At 43.8% G+C, this 17,739-nt stretch overlaps 1 protein-coding gene across 1 annotated transcript in view; it reads left to right on the top strand.

The window, feature by feature from the left end:
* Positions 1–17,739, top strand: part of KCNQ3 (potassium voltage-gated channel subfamily Q member 3) — a 185,217-nt gene that overhangs the window by 81 nt on the left and 167,397 nt on the right. Inside the window, 1 exon segment of the mRNA XM_041488085.1 lies at positions 1–265. This exon segment is cut by the window's left edge and continues 4 nt beyond it. Within this exon segment, the coding sequence (XP_041344019.1) occupies positions 1–265 (265 nt within the window).

Below are 17,739 nucleotides of genomic sequence, written 5' to 3'. Positions count from 1 at the left end.
GGCGGCGAGCGGCGGCCGGCGGCGACCCCGAGCAGGGCTCGCTGGCCCTGGGCACCGGCGGCGACCGCGACGGGACGCTGCTGCTGGAGGGCGGCGGGAAGGAGGAGGGCGGCAAGCGGAGCCCGCCGGGACTGGGGCTGCTGGCGAAGACCCCCCTGAGCCGCCCGGTGAAGCGGAACCACGCCAGGTACCGCCGCATCCAAACTTTGATCTACGACGCCCTGGAACGACCCCGCGGCTGGGCGCTGCTCTATCACGCCTTCGTGTGAGTACGCGGAGCGCGGAGCGGGGCTCCCGGGGGCGCGTCCGCGGCTGCCCCGGGGGGCTGCGCCCGGGGCCAGCGTTTTGCTTTATCATTCTCGGTGCGAGGCGCTCCGGGGGCTCGCTCGGGCGCCAGCTGTGTGTGCAGCAAGGGTCTGATACGGAGTGTGCTGCTGGGAGGCTTTATTTCTCTTATGTCGTCGGGTTTTCCAAAAAGAGCAGCTGCTTTTAACTCTGTGTTTCTGTCTTGCCCGTACCTCCGCGTTGCCTTGGAGTGGCATTCCCGAGCCTGTGTGTCTCGGGCACTGGAGGAGGGATGCCGGAATAAACCAAGCTCTGAGCGGTTTTAAGGCTCGAAGTGCTTCAGGGGAACGCGGCCACTGCAGCTCAACCTGGAGCGTGAGGTTCAACTCGCTGTTGCAGACCGCGGGTGAACCCATTCCTTCCGTAGCTAAAAGCGTCAAATGAAAACCATCGGGTTTCGGTCCGATAAGCATCACCCCGCAGTGCATGAAACCCGAGCACTGCAGCGCTGTCAGCCAGAAAGTTTCACTGACCACAAGTGAACCGAGAGGAAATAAACTCGTTTTATAGCCCATAGGTGACAAGTCAAGAGAATGACAGCTGCTTTGCATTCCTAAAAATTCTGTTGCCTTAAGTTGTCATAGAGAATATCAAAAAGATCATTCCGTGAACATCACATAATGGAGTTGGCAGAGTTGTATTAAAATAAGTGTGTGTTTTAGTGTTGTGAATGTGTTTGAAAACCCAGGGGTTTATCGGTGATCACGGTGGTACTGTTTTTCTTTGGCACTATAAGGTGTGCAGAACTCTATGTGACAGAGGATTTAAGCAGTGATTTTTGAAATTGGTTTATTTGCCAAAGACAAACAAAGCTCTCTAGGCTGCATGGGTTGTGTGCCTGGATTTCAGGAAGTACTGATCATTGGCATAGTCCTTGCACCTGCAAATAAACAACTTGAATGTAGGGCTGTGATCTTACCTTCAGGCACATTTTTATTGATGTTCACAGTTTTTAGCCCTGAGCAAGAATTAAAAGGCAACCATCGGTACTAGAGTGCTGCTTGTGTACCACTCATCCATTGCTGCTCCCCTCTTTCCAGTGTTTATTCATCAAGTATGTCTTGGGACTCAGGTCCTGTTTTCCAGCTTAAAATCTGCAACTATGGAAACTGGATGCTGTGACACTTTTTTGGTTTTTTCACCTCTTTTTGCCATAGGAAAACTCGTGCTAGCAAGCAGGGAGTGACAGCACTTGAAGTCTGTTTTGCTGGGAAGGCTCTTAGGTCTGGAGCTTGCTGTCAAGTTGTGTTCAGTATTGCATAATGCTGCTGGGGAGAGTGACAACTGGACAGAGGGGCACCCCTTTCATCCTGCCTTGGCCAGCCCACACACATCAGTGAGGCTTTAGCACACAGCAGAGCATTCCAAGCAGTTTGCACCCCTCTGTGGCAGCTGGGTCACATCTGTGTGCAGGCTCATGCCTGGATATAAGCAATAGGACAATGGATGTGTCTGGAGAGGCTCAGGTGAGCTGAGAGAATCAAACAGTTGACAATAATATAATTGAATTCATTTAATCGAATTGAATAAAATAATTGACAGTTATTTGCAGTGGTATAAAAATTCCAAGTTACATCATTCATTTTAGATAACTCTCTAGATGTGTGGTTAAGGTTGACCTTAAGATACTTATGCAATATGGATCACAGAATGGGAAAAAAATCATGATATTTGTAAGGTTTGATCCTTCTTAGGAGTGGACCTGACACTGTGTGGTCAGCTTCTCTTTGTTGACTGCTCGGTCCTGCAAAACTGAAATGTCAGTCTGACTCACAAAAGTCAGAAATAGTCTTGTGAAAACCATCAGTGCCAAATTCAATATTAATGAAAATGAAACAAAACACTTCTAGAAGTCCTTATCCTTAAAGGAAGTAAAATGCACAAGTCTGTCAGCCCAGCATAGACACTCCATCCCTCCCCAGGTCCTCCAGAGGATCTTGCTGTCCAGGTTGGCCCCACTGAGTTTCTGTTCAGTCTCAGCTCCCTCTGAACTCAGCTGAAGCTGTGGGGTCTTACCTCACTGTAGGATCCAGCCCTACAAAAGGAATCTGCTGAGAGTGATGGAAGAGTGTGCTGAGGTCTGGCTGACAGGCTTCAGAGCTTGTTCCTGTCACTGGAGAAAGAAGACCTGCTTGAGATCAGGAGCTGTGGGGAAGCAGCATCTAAGTTGATACCCAAAGTCTTTATTCTTGCCTTCAAATTAATTGTCTTTTAACCTTTTTTTCCTTCCTTAAAGGAGTCTCTCTCGTTTGGAAGTGCTGCTGTGACATGGTGTAGTTCCATCCCAGCAGTCTCCCAGTGCTTCTTTTCACACTTAGAGCAGTTTACACTTTTCCTTGGAAAGGTGAGAGATTGCCAGTCTTCCCATAAAATCTACAAATTTGATCCTGTTTTAATTTTCAAGGAAAGTCCCATTTATGTTATCTTAATGGTATATTACAATTTGTCTTATCTGAGTATCTTTGCAGTAAATGCCATGCACCCAAAATTAACCAGTAAGATTGTTGCTGTCAAATACAAATAACTAGAGAACAAACAGCTGAGGGCCAAAAGGGATTTCAGGATGGCTGGATGTGATGAATTCCTTATAGATCCAAGCATTCAGAGGTGTTTAAGAAGAGATGATGCAAAGCACTCCAATATTGTGTATATCCCAGGGTTTGGGAGGCAGGTAGCTGCTGATGCAAGAGGGTTGCAACTTTTTCATGCATGCTGAGGGTGTTGTGTGAGGGGCAGGAGGGGGCTTTGACAAGGTCTTTGTGAAAACTCTGGATGCCACAACTGTTGAAAGAGTGGCACAGATGGGATCTCGTTAAATAATCATACAGAGATGCACATATGGCTGCAGAGGGGTCGGGATCCTGTGTGGATCTCACTGCTGTAACCTGCACATAAATGAGGCTCCAGCGCTGGCTTTGGCTGGCACTGGGTGCTTTGAAATGATTCTGTCTGAGGAAATTCAAGGAGAGCTCCTAAACGGGATCAGGCCCTACCAAACCCTAGGGACAGAGGTGCAGTTGAGAAAGGGAGTAATTCCTGATGGCAATTTTAGCATTCAGCTTTCACTGGCAGTAATTAAGCAAAAGCGTTGTGAGATACTTTCCTTGTGATTCTTCCTTCTTCTTTGTTCTGCACAAGTGAGTTTACCCAAGACTATCCTTGGGGATTTTGTCCGTAAAGAAGCCAGCTCTGTTTCCTTCACCATCTGAAAACATTTGTTCTTTGGTAGCTCTACTAGACAAAAGATTTATCTGACACTCATGATGTTCCCCTTTGGTGGGTCACCAGGGTTCATGGTGTTCTTGGCAATATGGTAATGTGTTAGTGGTCCTACTTGGTAAGAAAAAAATGTTTTTCCCCATGAAAAATTTCATGTCTGTAAAGCTAAACCCTAGCTGAACATTTCAGTATAAAATAAAATAAAATAACCTGAGATTTTGAGATATTTTTGAGATATTTCATTTGGAAATCTCTCTTGGGGGTTGCTGGTCAGGCTACAGCCTATCCCTGTTATCCCTGCTCATGTTACTGTAGGTACAGCTGATGTTCCCATGATGTTCTGTATTTCCCTTTGTGTTAGGCAGTGCAATATATTGTAGGAAACCCCTGCAGTTGTGCCTCGTGGGATGTGTGCTGTGGCCAGGGAGACAGACTCAAGACCTGTCCGCCTCCACAAACCATCCAAATGCTTCATTTATGCACAGAAGCATTAATAAGTAGAATTAAAAATTGAAACAAGTAAGATTTTTATTTTTTCAGTGGTTTTAGTTGTAAGCACATAATATTTGGTGGATAAAGGACAGAGTACAGAAAGGTAACATAGTATAGATCATTTGGAATTGCAATTTCTGGAAAATTTTTAACCTGACTTAAAGAGAGGATGAAGGAGAGGTAACTAGGAGATATTCTCATTTTCATATAATCATATCATCTTCTGAGACAACTACAGCCTTTACTTTCATGGAAAAAAAAAGACTAGGTAAATTTTGGGGATTAGATATACCTTTCTGGGGAAGTGTGCAATATCACCTGCACTCTGCTGGTGTAGACCACCATGATGCACCTGCTGATGTGAGGGGGAAGCCATGGGGAGCATTAGAGAACCCTTCCCTGTTTGCCATGCAATCTTCTTTCAGTTCTGCTTAATACCTGGAATAAAAAGAGGAGGCAGAGTCATGCGATCTGTCAAATCAGCAGCATTTCTGGGAAGCACCGGCAAGCACCTCCTGCATGACTGATTGTAGGTGGGTTGTTTGCAGGAAAGAATGTCATGGGATTTGGGGAACAGGGTGAAGGTCTGGAGGCTTTCCATTATTTTCCTCTTTGCCCTTCAGGAGATGCTCCATAAGATGTGCTCACCCCTCAGACTCTGTGAGCCATCTGGAGGGAGATGGGAGAAGGTTTGGGGTAGAAAGAGGGACAACTATGAATCCTCTCTTGGCTTTTTTGGCATGGACTTGTATCTAAGTGTGTCCCTAGAGCAGCAGAGCCAGCCTGGTCCATTAGCGAGTGCCCTTTGCTTATGTGTGTGCCAATATGAGTTCTGCTTTAATTATTTATGCTAATTCATCATAATGCATGGATAAATATTCTGCAGTATACTTTGTAAAAACTAATGAAGTCTTAGTCATTGGAGACCTCACCACACACCTCTGCTCCTGCAGCTCCCAGCGGCTTGCGGAGCCGCCCTGGGACTGCGAGTGGCCTGGGGGGATGTGGCTGTAGCTCAGCTGCTGGCATCAGCTGGCACAACAGAAGGAAGCTGGGATTTGCTGGGAGAATGACAAGGGGTAGCACGGCCTGGGGAAGCCAGTGCCTGGGTAGTGAGTGGCTGGTGATCCCCAGCTGCAGCTCTGGAGTCCCTTCAGCAGCTCACAGGTGCCCAGTGCTTGTTTAAGCATCCAAACTTCCTTTGAAATTATGGACCAGGCCCTTTGGTGGGAATAAGTGTGCAGCTGCAGCCTCAAATCTTTGTGCTTGGGCATCAGTGCTCAGAGGAAGACCCACTCACAGTGGGTACCCCCAGGTTGGAATGGTTTGCCATGTATTCGATGTTGTCACGACTGTGCTGCCACTTGCCAAGTTTCTGTGCTGCCATGGCTCGTGGGAGCTGCAGGCACAGGGCTGCATGGTGCTCAGGGTGTGCCTTAGTGTCCCCCAGGCCCCTGCAGGTCCCTGAGCACCCTGCTGCAAGTTCACTGCCCAGCTCAGACCAGCCTCATCTGGACGGGCAGCAGAATCCATGGTGCCCAGCAGAAAGCCAGGGAAAAGCAGTGCTGCCAGTGCCAGCAAACACTCAGCAGCTGGTCTTTCAGTGCTGCCAGCTCAGCTCCTCAAAGAGAAGAGAGGAATAGCCCCTCAAACAGAAGTCATAGTCCCTGGTGTTAGGTCTATAAAACTGAACAGTCCCAAATTTAATCAGTTTGACAAGCTGTGATGTAGCAAAGCCATTGCAGCAGACTGCAAATTGTGTTTTTCGTCTCTTTTGAGAGACTTGGTGTGAGGAGCAGCAGCATCTCAGTGCCACCCCAGCAGTTCTGGAGACACTGTCAGTGGGAAAGCCCAGGACTAGATTTATCTCAGTACCTCCAGCCTGGACTCTGGTCAGAGGTATCACTCTTCAGAAAAGCCATCCCAGCCTCTTCACGTGTCTCTCTTTGTTCCTTGTTGCAAACAATGGGTCATGGTAAGGCACAGCAGGGTCTGTGCACTTCTGGGGCAGCTGCTGGGTGCAGACGACACCTGAGCTTTACTTCTTGTTTTAATCTGAAAGAGAGATTAGGAAAATGTACAAAAATGAGCAGGGAGAGGGTTTCTGTGCTGGTTCTGCTCATTTTGCTGTAAAATGGTGGAACACTCAAAGGAAATTTAATGGAAATAAATAGTAACTAAAGACTACCTTAAGACTAATCCATTTTAACACCTGGATTAAAAAATAATACATATAATGCCAGTCATCTATCACTGTGTGCTTTTGTGTGCAGGTGAACAGGAAGGTGTCCCAGCCATTCCTACTTCTCCCAAAGGTCACCTCAGAATCCACTCAACCAGCACATTTTTCTTTTTTTTTTTTTTTTTTTGATAGTCCTCATCTTCAAATGACTTGATTGAATGATTTTTATTTATAGCTTACCCAACATGCAAACTGGTGCATGTATGCAGAACATAATTCTGTATCCCTTGACTGTCAGAAAGTCCTTTGTGGCATTGAGATGCATGTCAAGAAGGTCGGACAATGGCTTATTCAAGGACAAGGTCTGAACTTGAGGAATTTGATTTTATAGCTGGAAGAAACTTTGGTCAAAATTGATCACGTGAGCATTAAGATAATTTATGTGTTGTTTACAAACAGAAATGACTGGTGACCTTAGGCACAGCCAGGTGGCTGGGTACTACCATGATCAGCCTTGCGTGGTATAAATAAATGATAATGTTTATTCTTATGTTTAATATCATTATATTCCCTTTTTGTATTTAAGGATACCATACTCTCCTGTGCATGAAACTTTACAGAAGGAATGGAACCATGCATCTGCTATTGCTTCTGGCAGATACTGTATTAAATGGGATAACTTAAATATTAATTGCTTTGCAGGGAATAAGCTCCACAAGAGCTGTTAAGTGTATGCTGTCTTCTGTCTTAGGATGGTAGCTGGGAAACATAGCATTTTCTGTGGAGAGAGGGACATGCCCTGGGATATTTAGGTTTTGGTAACCTACTTGGAAAGAGGCACTTCTGGAGAACTTCCAGGCTGGAAATCTGTAAATTGCCTTCCCCAGTCTTCAGTGAGGAAATTGCATAAATGTGTGTTTAACTTGGAGCAAGTGGAAGGTCCCTCTGAAGTCAGGAGGAACCTATCCAAGGTGACACTGAGGTAATCCAAAGCAGAAGATTGTGACTGGGGTTTGGTGGAAAGCAGCATGAGGTACCATCATCTTCCTCTGTACAGCCAGCTCATTGTTCTACTCAGGCCTGGTGGGATCCTCCTAAGCTCAAGCTCTTCACAGGACCCATCACCCATCTTCAGCCTTCCATAGCTTAATAACCACCTCTGGTTGTAGCCACCAGGCGAGGAGGAGGAGGACCTTGTCCTCCTTAGTGGTGCAAACCATGCAGAAGTGAAGGTGTAATAATATCTCTAAATATTACAACAATATTACATCAATATTACACCAATCTCTCTGCTAAATCTCTCTCTGGAGAGATGCTGAGACCCTGACATGAGACACATCTGGTGTCTCTTGAGATGGCTTTTGCTCTGACTCCCCTCTACCTCGTGATTAATCTTGCCAAAATCTTTCCTGCTTTAATTTTTCTCAGTTACTGGTGCATGGTGGTGGAGCTGCAGAGATCCATTGTATGGCAGTGACAGAGGAGGAATCCTCATCCTTTCTGGATTGCTGTTGTCTTTTACTTCCTTTGACTTTCCACGCTTTATTTCATTGCATGGATACTTGGATCTCACTTGTCCCTGTGTTTCCAGAGCTGTGGCTGAGAGCTGCATGAATGTGCTTTGCACTCCTTTGGCAACCCCTGTTAGTTTGTAATTGTCATGTTGGCTCTCCAGTGGTGGTTTTTTTTAAACTCAAGTGCTTTTATATTTACTTTATTCTGTCCCCACTAGTGTTTTCATCTCCTTCTAGATTTGTACCTCACAGTTTTGCTAATGTTCAATTTAGTTCTTTTTCTAGACCATTAAGGAAACAGTTAGTAAGGCCAGAACTAACAAACACCATTCAGCATTTCATTAAATAATAACTTCCCTGCTTCCTGGTTAATACAATGTAGTTTTTTGTTAGGGTTTTATTTATAGCTCTGGATCCAGTTTTTAATGTTATATAGTTTCTCCCAGCCATCTGAATTAATACTAAACCAGAGATTTTATGAGATACTGCACCTGTGTCAAAACTGCAGATATTTCCTCATTTCTTTTTGTTCAAACCTCAGTTTCAGGCTATATTTATCTGTTTATTTATGTGATTTGCTTTTAATTGTTATCTCTCCATCTCAGATTTTTCATGCTTTTGACATGGTGTGCATCTCAAACAACAAAATAATTAATGGTTCCTGGTGCCATCCACCACTGGAGTAGAGATAAAGCAATGCTGAAAGCTTAAATATCCCAAATCATCCAGGTCCTAGCTGTCCTATGTTTTCTAGGAGCCATTAGAGTTAGGCTATACCTAAGTTTAAGTCAATGACAGAGATGTTAATCTTAAACCAGAAAATTGCTTGCAGGACATTCCCCACTGACTGTAAATTCAGAGTGTAAAATTTTCTGCTTTCATTGGGGATGGAGGAGAAGCAAGTGCAGCTGCGGAGGGACTGATAGTGAAATCCCCAAAGCTCCTGGTGGGGAGCTGCCCACCAGTTCTCAGCAGTGCGGCATCAGCTCTGCTTATCTTTGCTCCCCTCATGCCTCTCCATGCAGGCTCAGAGTGTTTGTGAGGAGGGATTACACCCTGAGGAGGGAATGTCAAGAGCAGCTGATTGAAATTGCAGGGGAATTAGTTTAGGAAGGTAATTACACAAACTGGAATTTGCTCTTCTGCCTTTGCTAACGCTGTTGCTCCATTGTGAGATGTGCTGGGGGAATCTCAGTGCACACAGCTGAGGCTCCTGATCACACCCCAGACACCTTCTGTGCCCTGGACCAGATGCAGCCCAGGACCAGCCTGACTCTGCAGCCCTGGCAGCAGCTTTGCTCATGCCCAGAGCAGTCATTAGCCATGTCTTGGCTAATTGTCAAAGCTGTGCCAGGGGTGTTCCCAAGCAGTGACACTGACTGACAGCAGGACACTGCTGGGTGGTGGTTTTGTTCTGAGGTGACTGAGTGACTGAGCACAGATCAGGTGCTGCCACAGACCTGGCACCACTCCCAGCAGGAGTTTGGCTGGGTCTCCCTGCTCTGGAGGCAAGTGAGGTCAGTGGTGTGGACGCTGGTCATGCCAGCTGGCCTCAGGGACAGAGAGCTGGGATGAGAATCTTTGGGTTTATAGAACTGACATAATTCTTGTATGTGAGATCTTACCACTTTGAGGTTATCCTCCTGGGTCCATGGAAAAAGCCGCTTTTGGGATAGAATCTTAAAAATAATTTAAGTTGGAAGAGACCTTTAAAGGTCTAGTCCAACCCTGCTGCTGTGGGCAGGTACCCCTTCAGTTTCAGCAGGTTGCTCAAAGCCCCATCCAACCTGGCCTTGAATGTTTCTGGGGATGGAGCATCCACCACCTCTCTGGGCAACCTGTGCCAGTGTTTTATCACCCTCATTGTAAAAAATTTCTTCCTTGTATTTAGTCTAACTTGATGCTTTTATTTTCAAACAATTACCCCTGGGATAAAACCTTTCATTTAGACAAAGGCCCAGGAAATCCTACCCCAGTGAAATAATACAAGTTTCACCCTAGGTGTGTGTTCAATACCATATTTTACATTCTACATCTTTTCTCCTTTCTGTTCATGGGACTTTGCCATGGCTTTTGCCTCTTCTGCTTCAACGCTGCTTGTGCTGATCAAACTCCCATGGAGGTTTCAACACTTCTCCCCCACATCTTGGCATATTAACAAAAAAATACATTTTTGTGATAGAAATCCAGGAGGAAGAGCCCACTGATCATTCATTAACAAATTTCTTGTGTGAAATGTGAAGATATTCCTAGTTGTGTGGATGCTGATATTTGGCTATTTCTCCTGATTGTGTCTCTCTCATTATTGTAGAAGTTGCTCCATTGCCTTGTCAGGTCCTGAGTGCAGAGATGGGATCTGGCAGAGGCTGGCTCATGACAGTTCCTGCTCTCAGAATATGGTGCTATCACATAGTACAGTGACAAATACACGACTCTCTTCAGTGTTAAATTACTTGCACAAACTGCATTTCCTTGCTCTGCCTCAGGGCTTGAGTGTCAGTCTTTCCATAGTGAGATCCATCCATCTAGCACACTATCTGAGGTAGCTGTCTGGAATTCTTTTATAGCTGCTGAAGAAAAACAGGAAATGGAAATTTCTGGAGTGCAATTAATCTCATTTGAAAGACAACTTTAAAATGTCTTGCAGTGCCTGAAACTCTTCCCTGACTACAAAGGAGACCTCATGGAACTAATTTAAATTTAGGTATTTGCACTGAAAACACCTGAGGAATGGGGGACTTTCTCACTGACGTGAGGGGCAAGGATCAAAGCCACATTAGGACAGCTAAATGTGAATATGTTCATGTATGGTTCTGTGTGTGCAGTAGGTATTTAGCTTCTCTTCATAGTCAGTGGAGATTTAGTCAATACAATCCATAGATTTTAGGGTGGAATTCATCCAACCAGATGTGAGGGTCTGCTTTTCATGGAGATAAATCACAGCCTCGGCTTCACTGTCTATAGCAGGAGCTGGTCTTTGGTAAATGTCTTTGGCAGTAAAAGCCACGTTCAGACAGATGAGTTGTACCTCTAAAGGCAAGAGGAATATGAGTTTTATTATTACATAGACTTTTATTATATCAATTCTAATTATATATATATATATTATATCAATTCTAATTCTCTTTCCTTAAGAGCTTTATATATGTTTCTACTTAGTATAGCAGGCCATGACAAGCCTACAGTCATCCCTGACATTATGACACAGAAAATAACATTTCAATAGTTTTAAGGTCTTTCTCTAGTTGGGATTCTTGAGTTTAACTTTCCACCTTCCTTTTGTTTACTGTTTTGCCTTGGGCTTTATCTCCCTGAGCTCTCACATAGATTTGCTTTTGATTTCTGATGGTAATTGTAGTTGATCTTGAGGTCACATTAAAACCCAGTACCTGTTGTACTGGGCTTCAAATATAAGGCTGTGACTGACTGTTTTCCCTTTGTCTCTTGTATTTACCTGGGCACAGGAGCTACTGTGCTGGGAGTTTGCCCGCATCAGTCCTTCTTCTTCCTGTTCCTGAATTTCTGTCCATTTGCATTGACCCTCTTAACTACATCACTCAAAATTACCTCCACAAATCAATGAACAGACATCACTGTTTTCTAGGTGCCTTTTAGGGATCAGAAAACATTTTGAGAGTGGCTTGAACATTGTCCTTTTGAAGCCTGTAACAAGTGTAGAAGGTCAATTTGAATGACCTGGTGTGAATGAGGGTGATCATGAGGGTTATTTGTGGACCCAGACAGTTTTTTAAGTGCTGCAGTTTTCTGTATAAAATTGGAGACTTTGCAGATGTGTAAGCACCACTCAGTATTTTCAAGGGCATGCTCACATTCATATACCAGCTGAAGCAGGACCCCAGCATAATTGAACCTAATGTTGAAAATCATTGGAAAACTGTATGAAATCTGAATGCATGCAAATGCCCTGACATAAAGAAGTGTATTTGGGTGGTGGTGTATTCCTTGAACAGCTGCTAGTTTGTGTTTTGCTTGTTTTTGCAGAAATACTGAGCCAGCAACTGCTTTTAGTCATGTCAGTGCAAATGTAGAGTAAATCTATTACAGTCAGAGGAACAATTGGATTTGGCTGCTGCGCCACAAGCTTGTTCTGGACCCAATACAAAATCTTTTTATCTTTATGGATATTCTGCTAGTACCAGAGGCCAGGACCAAGGTCTTGCACACAGCACACTTGTCCTCCCAGTAGTGTAAGACAGCTTGAGGAGTGAGGTACAAAGGAGGGATGGAGATCCCCTGGCAGAATACCAAGTGAGCATCAACCTCTCCCAGAGCTGCCAGTATTTTCACCGTGGTGCTCACAGCCTGTTCCCTTCATGCTGGGAGCTGGTTTATTCAAACATGGAGGCTTTCCTTCCCTCCTTGCTCCTCAAAGATGAGAGAGAATTTTTTCCTCCCTCATAAATCCAGTTAATTGGGTGACAAATCCAGTGCAGATAAGCTGGGGAAGTTGTGCAAACAAAGGGCTGTGTTTCTGCACATTTCTTGGTGTAGGTCGTGTCTGATACTGGGGCTGTAGGAGGGAGTTGACAACTGCAACCATAAACCCTTGAAAATGGAAAGTTTAGAGGTCTCCTGTCCAGTCCACAGAACAAGGTTAACTTCAAACTCAGATCAGGTTGCTTGGATGGATCAAATCAGGATGCTATCCAGTGCATCTCCAAGATTTGAACTCCATTATATTGCGGGGAACAATAAATTTGTTTGCCCTTCGTGGAATATGTTGTTTAATGTATTTCACATAACTTGTAGACTTCTGGGCCTGGAGTCATGGAGAGTTTTCTTCTTCCCCACTCCATTTAATCCTCAATGTGCATGGACAAAAGTGATGTGTAAAATCTGGACAGAGATGCTGGGCAGGTCAGCCTACTGCAGAGCAATCAATGTTCATTTTTAGCTACAAAGGAAGTTGTGTGTCTCTAGGCTAACCCAAACCAGTATAGTCTGTGTTTGGGATACTGACACTGGGAAATGCTAGGTATAGTTTTCATTAGTCAGTAGAGTTCATTGAAGATAGGAAGTCTTTCCCAATGACTTTTTTTTTTTTCTTTAACAGATGCTGTAATTTGCTATTTCCACCATTTTTTCATCATTCAGAAGAATCATTTAGTCTCAACTCTACAACTTCTTCTCACTTTCCCATCTCTTTCTCCCTATTCCTCACTCAGTCCTGTCTTCCCTCTTTTCCTTGGTGGTGTTCATCACCTCACTACTGAAGAACAGAACCAATCACTGGATCCTCCAGCTCTGCCTTTCCTACATTACATGACTGGGACAGCAGAGTTGAGTCTGACTTAAAATCCCTCATCCTAAGTGGTGATAGCAGGCTGGTGGAGCTGACATGTCAAGTTGTCTCTTACTCATACGTAGATATATTTACTTTTTTTATCTTTTCTACCCCTCTTTTTTAACTTTTTGGATTTTGACATTGGGTTCACCTGTGTCAGGATTAAAACTGTGCCTCTGTTCCCCCAGAGTATGGACTCATAAAGAATTCCTTTATCCATATGGAGCAAGGTAGTTTAGGTGCAAGAATTATCTCTGAATCACCTTGTGTTGGGAATATGGCATCCAGGGGTAAGGTCCTTCCAGTGGGCCACCTGTGACTTTGGGCAAGGCTTTTTGAGTCCCTACACAAACAAATCCTTGTAGGAGAAGCTCACAGAGCTATTGAGATTCAGGCCCACACACCTGTGAGTCACAGTTCCTGATCACTCTTTGCCCAGGGGTGGTGATGGTGTTGGGAAAAAGTGATTTATTGATGACCTGGGGAGGTAACAGCTTCCTTGTGGTGACTCAGCTGTTCTCTCAAGAAAGAGGGAATAAGAGGTGGAAGTGGACACCCATTTATCTTCCCAGAAAGGATACAGATGGGACTAATGTCTGTCCCTGGTCTCAGTGGTAGGAGGAAGTGGTTTAGGAGCTCAGCATAATCCGTGACCTGCAGTTACTTCATGCACAGCTGATATCACAGCTGCAGCTGTTGCTCCCAGAGTCAGGATGATAATACCATGTTCTGGTTTGCAGCTCCATTTGCTGCTGGTGTTGATAACCAAGAAATTAAAGATAGGAGCTCTTGGTGTGACAATAAATGGACAGCAACTTTCTGCAGCAATTGAGCACATAGCCAGGGCTGAATGCCTGAGTCACCACATTCCCCAGCAAATGGGATGAGAGAGAACATTGCTCCCAGAGACCAAAGGACATAATCACCTCCAAAGCAATGTTTCTTTGGACACCATAGGGAAAATCTGCTGTTATAGAATAATACCTTGTAGTTTTCTGGAAACAGTAACTCTAAAGAAAACATCATTAGGAGGAGTGAAGAAAAGAGATTTTGAGCAGATGGAAATCTGTCTTCATTGGCAATGCTTGTTTTCACTTACTCTACCATGAGTTAATTTCCCAGCAACATGAAGTAGATAATGTGTTTATTAGCATTAATCTGAGATTTCCATCAGTGTTTGTTCCAGGCTATGAAGATGGAGTTTCTGTTTTACTAGAGGGCTTTTTAATTGCATAAATGATGATATAGCATGATTGGAAGGTGATGCAAGATAAATTCAGGCTATACATAAGGCCTAATAGCAGATCAGATATCTGCTGAAAGAATTAGCACAAGAAATTATCAATTTTCCACTTGTCATTTTTAAACCAAACTTGGAGAATTTTCTAGAAGATAGCTGTAGACTGTATCTTAGCTGCAAAATATGGGCTAAATCAATGATTTTGTATATTCTTGGCTGGTGATTAAGCAGGAGTGCAAGATATAGCCAGGAATATGTTGAGTTTGGGGATTGATGTTTTCTTGTTTGGTTTTTTTGTGTGTGTTTTTTTTTTTTTTTTTTTTGTGGTTTTTTTTTTTTTTTTTTTTTTTAAATTTAGCAACAGATAAGCAAATGAGCAATGAATTACCGGAGGAAAAGGAGATTTACTTGTATCTTAATTGTATTGTTAACATCATAATGTAACATAAGTAGTAGCAGTTACAGTAATTGTGCTGGGATGCTTAAGATGAAATGTAGATGTCTTCCCTGTAAATGTCTAAATGTGTCATTTCAATCTCCTCAGATGCTGATATAAACCACGGCTACAGGAGCATTGCTGATCTTGAGCTCATCCTGAAGTAAAGGAGACAGTGACTTACACACCCTGATTGCCAGTGATTGTGCCAAATAAATAGGTATCCCTTGACTGTAAGAGGAGCTTCAACACATGGCTTAGATGTAGAAATCTACATTACAAACACTGAGGTGAATCTCATCCTAATCACGTTGTTGAAGGCCTTGTGGGGATAATAACTCTGTGAAGTACTCTGGACACGAGGATAAAACAAGCCAACCTTTCTGGCCTTGAGATGACTTTGCCAAATGCTAAAATCCCATGCAGTCTAAAGTCTGAAAACCCTTCTCAGAGCCTGTAAATGCATGAACCAAGATCACCAACTTCCTGCAGTGCTGAATTCTGATTCAGCCTTGTACCTGAATCTCCTTGTGATGCTCTTTAGGCTCACCTTATGGTGACCTCTGCTGATGTTGCCCTGGTTCCATGTGCATTCAGAAGGTAAATCTCATTTAACAGGTTTGCAGGTCTGGGCTCAGAAATTGTTGCTGGTCTTTCTGGTCAATGCAGTCCCTACACTGATGACCAAATAATGATTGCCAGAGTGTGGTGTTTTGGTTTTATTTTTTTTTTTTTTCTTATTGGAAAGGGCTCTAAGTCAATGGTATTGTATTCAGAACACAAACACCTAGCTGTATCTCTTCAGTTATTTTAAACTGAATTGCAGTATGGTGATTTCTTCAGCTGTCAGCTCTCTTGAAGAGTGGGATGTTTTAGGTGTCCATGCAGTCTCTTTGCCACTGATCCTCTAAGGAGAACAGATGGACCTGTCTGATGTCTGCCTTGTCCAGAGGGAAAAAATGATGATTTTCAGCCCACTTGGTTAAAAAAAAAAATAAAAAAAAAAAAAGCAGAGGAAGAAATAAGCAATAAAGCCCATGTTTTTCAGAGTGAGATAAGTCAGAAGACAGCAATAGCTCAGGGAAGAATCCAGCAGCTTTGAAAGCAGTTCCAGTGATGGTGACAAAACAGCATCTGAGCTGCAGAAGGAGGCAAGGGAGATGTTGGAAACAAACTTGCAAAAATGAGAGGAAAGAGGAATAACCTCATTGTGACATGTAGAATGGAAGGAGGAGGGGAAATAAGTCTACTCTTGCAGTCAGAATGTTAGAAGCACTTAATGAAGGTGCTGCTTGTATAGAGAAAATGACTTAATTGTCCACCTGGTGCTTTGGGGGCTGTTTCAGGCAAGTTCCCTATTTTTGTTTAATTGCAAAGTGCCTGCAGTGTGAAACCTGATGTTGCTGTTGGTCTGCAGGGCGGCTCTGTGTGCTCTGGGTGTGCTGAGAACAAGGCCAAGACCTGGTCAGCAGTGAGGAGTCTTGCCCAGGGAGTGGAGGAAACCAGCTGTTTGCTGCTTGAGCTACTCCTGCTCTGCAGAGAGCCAGGGCTGTGGTTTCAGGGTGGATCCATTGCCATGGTTGTCATCTGCTCTTGGCAGCACAGAGCTGTGAGCTCTGTCCTGACACCCAAAGAGGGGGAGATTGAAGCTTTGTTTGTTATTCCAGTGCAGAGCTGAGCCCTCAGAGCTGAAATCCTAGGAGCGTGTGCTTTGTGGCAATTTGGGCTGTTCTGGAGCAGTGAACCTCCCTCTCTCCCCTACGTGCTCATGGGTCAGCTCCAAGCCTGAAGGAAGTGTGAAGAATAAAGAGAGACACCAAAGCAGCTGCATCTTCTAGGCATGTTAAATGTAAGATAAAAGAGGAATAGCTTAGATTCAGTCATTAGGGTTAGAAAAGACCTTCAAGGTCATCATTCATTGGCTGAATACCACCATGCCCTCTAAACCATATCATGAGGTGCTATATCTATGTATTCTTGAACATTTTCAGGATGGTGGCTCCTCTGTTTCATTCTCAAAACTAAACTTCATTCTCAAACCTGAGGTTTCACAGGACTGGGTGAGGCACACAATGAGGTGATGATTTCAGCTGTTCTCTGTTCTCCTGGCCTGACAACACTTCTCTTCAATAAGTTTCAGTTTCTTTACTTTTGTATTTCATAAAATGTCCCACCCTGCAACATAGTATCAAGGTGCAAGATCTTTTGTAATTTGTAATTCTCTGTTATTGCTTGTATATAATTTACATTGTGTTCCCTGAAAATTGGTCCTTTTTTTTATATATATTTTTATTTTAAGATGAGGCAGAGGGAAGTCACTGGCCTTTCTATGAGTAAGCAAATCTATCATAAAATTAGGGTTTTAATCTGAGATTAATCTTCATGTCATGGCACCCTTTTTAAGCTCCCAAATAATTTTTAGTGGCAATAAGGACATTATTAGCAGTGTGCAGTCATGTGATAAGTCAAAATGAATGGGAGGTGAATGTGATGGCAAAGGTTATGTCTGACATAGGTATGAATGTGTGTTTGAAATAGTGTGGTACCACCCAGTCACTGCAGCCCCTATTCCTGTTTGGATGTAGCGCATGCTTTTTTTAACTAACTCAGAAATTATTTGTAGTGTATTTATATATATCTGATAGAAGCACCTTCAGGGACAAGCAGAGATGAAAGCCCCTTGGGCTGTGCATCCTTGTACTCCCAGAGTATCCCAGACTTCTCCCAGCACTTCTAGGTCCCACCACAGTGCTTCCATAAAATCTCCAGCCTTCTCCTGGTGGGGTGTGGACACACCTGCCCTCCTCAGAGAGATGCTGTTCACCCTGCCCAGCCATCCCTTGGGCTCTGCACTGCCCAGACAGAGCAAAGAAGATCCTTGTCCCAAGCTGGGGCCAAATTTGCACATAACAAGACACAGAAAATTACTGTGATTACCAGCTGGGGCAAATATAATTTAACAAGAAAGTAGTTGTGCTTACTGTAATAATTAGTAGTCTCAGTGCT

This window comes from Pyrgilauda ruficollis, unplaced genomic scaffold (genome assembly GCF_017590135.1).
Source record: "Pyrgilauda ruficollis isolate IOZ18807 unplaced genomic scaffold, ASM1759013v1 scaffold87, whole genome shotgun sequence".
NCBI classification, from domain to species: domain Eukaryota; kingdom Metazoa; phylum Chordata; class Aves; order Passeriformes; family Passeridae; genus Pyrgilauda; species Pyrgilauda ruficollis.
Note: the sequence above shows the minus strand (reverse complement) of the source record. Positions and strands in the feature narration are given on the sequence as shown.